General features: G+C 50.8%; 1 protein-coding gene across 1 annotated transcript; it reads left to right on the top strand.

The window, feature by feature from the left end:
* The first annotated feature begins 2,630 nt into the window (after positions 1–2,630).
* LOC149524302 (uncharacterized) lies at positions 2,631–4,114 on the top strand. Its single transcript, XM_089778220.1, has 2 exons — positions 2,631–3,049; positions 3,333–4,114. The coding sequence occupies exons 1-2, from the start codon at positions 3,044–3,046 to the stop codon at positions 3,705–3,707; spliced, it is 381 nt and encodes a 126-aa protein (XP_089634346.1). The 5' UTR covers positions 2,631–3,043; the 3' UTR covers positions 3,708–4,114.
* Positions 4,115–7,830: the final 3,716 nt, after the last annotated feature.

Genomic DNA, 7,830 nt, shown 5'->3' with positions numbered 1-7,830 from the left:
CAAAGTCAGTGAGGGTATGTCTACACTACCCCGCTAGTTCGAACTAGTGGGGTAATGTATGCATACCGAACTTGCTAATGAAGCCCGGGATTTGAATTTCCCGGGCTTCATTAGCATAAAGCCGGCGCCGCCATTTTTAAAAGCCAGCTAGTGCGAACCCCGTGCACTCAGAGGGGAGGTTCTGCCAATGTCCAGTTTTCACAAAAAAGAAAGTCAGCCATCCTAGTACTGAGTGACACTGCCCCAGTAAATCCTGGGTTAAGGGTATTGGCCAAGCCTCCTTCACTGGAATGAATGTCCAATTAAAAGTAGTAGGTTCTCTGCAGATAGTCTTGAATATTAAAGGATTAAATGGCATTTGTGCCAAAATCTACGGTATTCCAGGCCAGGGTAGCTGAGATTCACATTGGCTACGTCTACACTGGCCACAATTTCCGGAAAAGCCATGCAAATCAGGTAAGTCAGGATAGGGAAATCCGCGGGGGATTTAAATATCCCCCGCGGATTTAAATAAACATGTCCGCCGCTTTTTTCCCGGCTTGGGGAAAAGCCGGAAAGAAAGCGTCTAGACTGGCGCAATCCTCCGGAATAAAGCCCTTTTCCGGAGGATCTCTTATTCCTACTTTGAAGTAAGAATAAGAGATCCTCCGGAAAAGGGCTTTATTCCGGAGGATCGCGCCAGTCTAGACGCTTTCTTTCCGGCTTTTCCCCAAGCCGGGAAAAAAGCGGCGGACATGTTTATTTAAATCCGCGGGGGATATTTAAATCCCCCGCGGATTTCCCTATCCTGACTTACCTGATTTGCATGGCTTTTCCGGAAATTGTGGCCAGTGTAGACGTAGCCCTAGTGTTTAGTAAGTGTCACAGTGGTGTGATAATGCTTTATCAGAACCAAAACATCATCCAAATGTATAAGCTAATGTGCGGATCAGTTTGCACTGGATGGCACCAATGTATGACAGCACTAAAACCTATGCTTAATTTTAGCATTGACGTTGATAGGATTAACACACATGCCAAAAGTCTTTTTGATATAATGATCATGCCAATTCCAATACATCTGCAAGGCCATCATAATCTTTTAATGTATTTATCTTCTCAATGAACCTGTGAGGAAGGGATTACTCTCATTTTAAAGGAGGGAACCTGAGGCCCATAAGTATTAAGTAACTTGCCTATGGTCATGTAAAATCCATGGCACAGCAAGGATTTGAATCTGAAACATCCCAGGCTAATACCTTAACCAATCATCCTTCCTCTCCAATAGCGCTTAAAGATAAGCACATGCTTCAGTGCTGACCTGACCAGGCCTACACATAGTCAAGGGCTTTTTTGAATCAGGGCTGTATAAGGTTAAAACAAAATAAGTGTGTACAAATAATATAAATACAACTTTCTGTGTATTTTCTCCTTGATGGGAGGGAAACCATTAGTCTTCAGCTCCCCCTTCAGGTGCAGCACAGCCCAAGTGGCTGAGGCCTGGTTTATATTTGAAACTTAGGTTAAGTTCTGTCACACTGGTATGCAAAACAAAATAGACATTCTCCTGGGAGCTGTAATTAAGCCAGTTTAAGCGCGGGTATAGACACCACTAGGTTGTCAGCCTAGCTACTCCCTCTGAAGGGATTGGATTTACTAAAGAGACGGAAAAACCTCTTTTGTGACTGTAGTAGTTATGCTATGCAATGTAATGTAAACATACTCTTCATGAATTACAGAATTTCTTCTGTCTCATCGGGTGGACGCCACATCTCAAGCTAGGATGGCAGGCTAGATGGATCATTGATCTTTTTAAGGATGGCAACTTTTTGTTTCTGTTAAGAGTAATGGGCATAAATTATTTAAAAACCTTTCAGTGGGGCGTGTAAACAGCAAATGTGAACTGTTACCATAGATTTTCAGATTGTCCTCCAAATGTAATTTAGATTTCAAGAATAACAAAAACTGCAGTCATTTCATAGCCTGTCTGTTAAAATGCATTAACAAGTAAAGGCATGAGACGCCCTCTATTGGTTATTAATATAAACCACAATGTATTTCATAACTGCTTGCTGAACATACCAGCTGTGTCTAGACTGGCATGATTTTGCACAAATACTTTTAACGGAAAAGTTTTTCCGTTAAAAGTATTTGTGCAAGAGAGCAGCTATACTGGCATGTGCCTTTGCGCAAAAGATTTGCTTTTGAGCAAAAGCATCCATGCCAGTGTAGACGTTCTCTTGCGCAAGAAAGCTCCGATGGCCATTTTAGCCATCGGGCTTTCTTGCGCAAGAAATTAACTTGGCTGTCTACTCTGGCCCTCTTGTGCAAGAATACTTGCGCAAGAGGGCTTATCCCTGAGCGGGAGCGTGGGATTATTTGCGCAAGAACCACTGATTTTGTACAGTACAGAGTCAGTGTTCTTGCGCAAATACTCGAGGCCAGTTTAGACAGGTGGCAGGATTTTGCACAAAAGCAGCCGCTTTTGCACAAAATCTTGTCAGTCTAGATGCACCCACCATGTTTTAAATATGTATTAGGAAAAGACATGGTAGATGCAGCATTAAGCTGCAACGTACAGATCTCACCATAGTGACCCCTTCCCATCACAGGTGCTCAGACTGTGGATTATGACAAGAGTAAGGTAATAAGGCCTAGCTAAAATGTTCAGATGCAGGTACCCTAAATTTACTGAATATTAAAGTAGCACTTGGAGGCCTCAGCTGAGATCATTGTGCTAGCCACTGTACAAACACATAGCAAAGTAAGAGAGAGCCCCTGCCCTGAAGATTTGATAGTATAGATCAGGGTTTCTCAACCAGTGGTACGAGTACCAGTGGTATGACCAGAAGTGACCAAAACTTCCACATGCAGAAGGCCACCTTTATGGAGCTGTGTGTGCCTGGCTCGCCCCTGCCCTCCAACGATGGGACACCCATCTGCGGCCCCCCATCCCTCTGGAGAAGTGGGTTACTATCGTCATCTGGAAGCTCGCCACCCCAGACAGCTACCAGTCTGTGGGCAGCCATTTTGACGTGTGAAAGTCCACCATCAGGCCCTCCTCATGGAGGTAAGGCACTCTGGGGCTGCAGTCCCTGCAAGCGGGGGGAGAGGGGAGTCCTGGAAAGGGAGACGCTAGGGAAAGGGAGGTGGGGAGGGTGCAGGGGTCGGGGGGAAGCCCCGTCTCCCAGGGGGTTGTGCCATCCTGCCCTCACACAGCCCTGCTGCTGGGGGGACACCTCATGGGGGTGGCTCCTGAAGTGTTTGGGGGGGAAGAGGGGTGGGCACTTCCCCAGGGCTCAGGCATTCCCTCTCATTCTCTGTTTTGTGTGTTTCTTTGTCTCCTTCTGCAGGTTGTGAGGGCCATCAACTTCGTCTGCCTGGGAGACCTGGATCCGATAGTTGCCCTGAGGTTCCCCACTTACGGGGGAGCTATTGATGGGACCCGCATCCTAATCCATGCACCACATCATCGAGCCACCCAATACATCAACTGGATGGGCTATTTCTCGATGGTGCTGCAGGCCCTGGACAACTCCTATGGACAGTTTACTGATATTTTTGTTTGGTGGTTGGGCAGGGCACACAACGCCCGCATTTTCAGAAACTCCAGCCTCTACCAGAAGCTGGCGGCTGGCACATTCTTCCCCCAGCGTGACTTTGAGGTTGGGGATACGCAGATGCCACTGTGCATCATGGGGGACCTGTCCTACCCCCTCATGCTGTGACTTATGAAGCTGTACACTAGCCACCTGGATCCCTTCGCCGGGCCCACAACCAGGTCAAATGCACAATCAGACACCTGAAGGCGAGGTTCAGGTGCCTCCTGACCTGCCTCGATGTGGGGGAGCACAACATCCCCGAGGTGGTCTCTGCATGCTGTGTCCTCCACAACATTGTGGAGAGAAAGGGTGAAGCCTTTCTACCAGGGCGGGGGGCAGAGGCCGGCTGGAAAGGGAAAGCCTTTGAGCAGCTGTGCCCAGCTGCCATCCGCCAGGCCCATCAGTTGGGGATGTGCATCTGGGAGGCCCTGAGGGAGAGTTTCTCTCAAGGACCCCAGTAATTCTCCCCAGGGCTTCCCCAATAGGGGCCTGTGCCTTGCTTCACTATACCTTTCCCACCACAACCCTTGCCTTCCCCCTTTCCCTGTATTCTGAATAAACACACCTGTTTTGAGTTGAATAAAACAAACTTTGTATTTTTTTATAATAAAAGAAACTGGGGAGAAGGGGGACTGAGCACCTGTATGGGGGAGGGGGGCTGAGAACCTGTATGTGGGAGGTAGGAGGGAGGCTGAGAACTTGTATGGGGGAGGGAGGAGGGGGACTGAGAACCTGTATGGGGGAAGGAAGAGGGAGGCTGAGAACCTGTATGAGGGAGAGGAGGGGGGCTGAGAACCTGTATGGGGGAGGGAAGAGGGAGGCTGAGAACCTGTATGAGGGAGAGGAGGGGGGCTGAGAACCTGTATGGGGGAGGGAGGACAGGGATTCAGGGCTGGGAGTGGCACGTGATGCGGCTGGAAGTGCCACCTCGGGTCCGGAGACCTCCACGAACTTGGAGTTGGGTGGAGCCTGGGACAACAGGGTTTGGACAGGAGGGGGAGCTGGAATGGGGTCAGGTATGGCGGGGGGCAGGGCGAGGGGCATAGACATAGCTTGGGGGACAGGGGGAGGGGAATGGGCATAGCAGAGAGGTTGGGGGAGGAGGCATGGGTATAGCAGGGTGGGCAGGAGTGTGGGGGGCAGGAGCAGGGACAGAAGCGGGGTGTGCCATCATTTCCCAGATGGTGGCACACATGTTTTCACCCTGCTGGTCCCACATGCAGTTCTACCACTCGGCATCACCCAGGACCTTCTGGTCAGGGTTTGCTGTATGTCACACAGGATGCCCACATGCTGCCCCATGATGTCCTCCTGGACTCTCATGCACTTGTGGCTCCCCCAGGGTTAGGCGGCTGCCTTGGTTGGTGGTGATTGCCTGGTCCAGCTGTGGAGAATAAAAAGGGAGAGATGGTCAGTCATCCATGCAGATACTGTCTGTGAGGCTGTGCCCTCCTCTGTGAGCTGCAACCAACAGTCCTCGGGCCAGAGGATGGGGATGTCCCACGAGTAAGCCCATGTGTGGCCTGCACTGTGGGCCCTACCTCACAGGGGCCCCGAGGTGCCCAGGACCACGCTTCCCTCTTTCCCTCTCCTCTGTCCCATGGACAAGCAGGCAAGGGAAATGTCCAGCCACACTGGGATCTCATGGGTGGGAGAGGGGCCTGGAGCAGCGCAGCCTTCCATGGGGCCTGCACACACACCTGCACCTGGCAGAGCTGTGTGCAGGAGCAGGTGGTGCCTCGCGTAGGCAGGCATGCCTGTGTGCTGTGTGCAGCACTCCTCAGTGTGTGTGGGGTTGTGCCTGCACCCTTGTGCCAGCCTGCTTCCTGCACAGGCGGGTGGTGGGAAGGCGTCTCCCCCAGGGGTCAGACAAGTGTGGAACCTCCCCTGATCTTGTGAGCAGGAGCCCGGGGGTGCTCCAGGGCTGCCTCCTGAGGCCGTGTGACACAGACTGGCGTTACGCGTGGTTCCAGGTACATGGACTGCAGCACAATATCCAGGCCGAGCAACGATCACACCCGATTCCCTCTGCCCCGCCTCCCCCACCCTGTGTGCATGAAAAACTGAGCACACTCACCTGATGATCCCTCCAAGGATGCCTGGGAGATCTCCAGGGCCTGAGGTATCAGCTCCAGGATGAGGGTGCCCGTGCTGGCCGTGTCCTCCTCATGCAGCTGCTCTTCCTCCTCCTCCTCCTTGGCAGAGAGCTCTGGGCAGGTGGCGACAGGCATCTGTAGCCCCGAGTCCACCACCACGAGTGAGGAAAGGGCTTCACCACGCTCCAGGATTTGATGGAGCTCCTGGTAGCAGGGGCAGTAGCGTGGTCCTGCCCCGCAGCGAGAGCTGCGCTCCCTGGCCCTGGCGTAGCCCTGGCAGAACTCCTTATACTTACTCCGGATCTGTTCTAATCTCAGGGGGGTGGGTGTCCCCTCTCAGCCAGAGCCTTGGCCATCCGGCCATATACGTCCACATTCGGTGCCGGGAGCGGCGATCCATCAGGGTGTCCTCCTCCCCCCACAGCTTGAGGAGGGACAGGATCTCTGCTCCAGACCACGATGGCACACGGCATTTGCTGCCCCCAGCTGGGTCCTCGGAGCAGTGCTCCCTGTGAGGGCTAAAGAGGTCTCGGGGGGCTTGTGGCTGAGCCATGGGTCAAAATATGGGTTGCAGTCAGAGCCACGCACTGAGGTGCAGCAACCAGGCCCAGCTTCCTGCCACAAGGCTTGTCCTGGGTGCCTGCAGCTTTAAGAGCTGCCAGGAGACAGTAACTACGGAGTTCTGATTACTTTGGAAGGAGTTGCCACCATGGCACCTGTGTTATTTCCTGGGGGCCTCCTCTTTTGAAAAAACACCCTCTTCCGCATCCACACATGCCTTTTTCTGAAAAAGCTTTTTTGGAAAAAGGCTTCTTCCTCATAGAAAGAGGTTTACCGCCATCAGAACAACCCCAAAACAAAAGTATTGTTTTTCTGGAAAATGGCTGTATTTCTGGAAAAACACTGCAGTGCAGATATACCCTCAGGGTGTGTCTAGACTACATGCCTCCTTCGACGGAGGCATGTAGATTAGCCAGATCGGAAGAGGGAAATGAAGCCGCGATTAAAATAATCGCGGCTTCATTTAAATTTAAATGGCTGCCCCGATCTGCCGATCAGCTGTTTGTCGGCAGATCGGGAGAGTCTGGACGCGATGCCCCGACAAAGAAGCCTTTCTTCATCGACACAGGTAAGCCTCGTGAAACCAGGTTTACCTGTGTCGATGAAGAAAGGCTTCTTTGTCGGGGCATCGCGTCCAGACTCTCCCGATCTGCCGACAAACAGCTGATCGGCAGATCGGGGCAGCCATTTAAATTTAAATGAAGCCGCGATTATTTTAATCGCGGCTTCATTTCCCTCTTCCGATCTGGCTAATCTACATGCCTCCGTCGAAGGAGGCATGTAGTCTAGACACACCCTCAGTGTGCAGACTGACCCTGCCATATACTCACTGCATCTCACACCGCACAGCCCTGATGAGACAACACATCTCCTGGAGAAAAACACACCACCGCTGAATAAATGCCACATCCATAAAGGCAGCGGATTACAATAGGTTTCTTTTGCAAGGATTCAAATCAACAGACATATTAAGTTAAAATGAGGAATGGCTGGGAGCACTGTCTTCTCCAGATTAACAGGTGAAGGTGACCTTTTGAGAGGGTCTTGAGATGGCTCTTTGAAAGCATTTTGAAATAAGGCCCTAGTTCTACAATCACATCCACTTGTCTTCAGTCATCCCTATTGACTCCAGTGGCGCTCTGTCTGTGCTCAGTAAATTTGATTGCAAGATCAGGACCCCACTAACTATCTCAACAATAAGAGCCTGCAATCTGTACCAAAAGAAACCAAAAAAGCCAGCAGTCAGTGTCAGACTTACGAAATCTTATTTGTCTGTTCACCTTGGACAAGTCCCAGTTTTATGCTAGACAAATAAAATATTCATCTTTTTCTTCATCATCATCATCATCATCATCATCATTGCTAGAAAGGAGGGATGTGCAGGCTTTGTACATAGATAACTATTTATGGGCAGTTTTATTTCAGCTTATTAAACTCCCCCTCTAAACACTTCATATTCCACAGGCACACTTTTGTCGAATGCTGCTGCTGCTCATTTCCATTTAATGTGAAGCTGCTTGATGGAATTCACCACCAATGCATCACTGCTTCACAGTATCTGAAACACTTATGCCAGGCAGAGGGGTTTGTGC

This window comes from Pelodiscus sinensis, chromosome 5, assembly GCF_052426305.1.
Source record: "Pelodiscus sinensis isolate ZL-2025 chromosome 5, ASM5242630v1, whole genome shotgun sequence".
Lineage (NCBI taxonomy): Eukaryota > Metazoa > Chordata > Testudines > Trionychidae > Pelodiscus > Pelodiscus sinensis.
The sequence above is the reverse complement of the archived record's forward strand: the minus strand, read 5'-3'. Positions and strand labels throughout refer to the sequence as shown.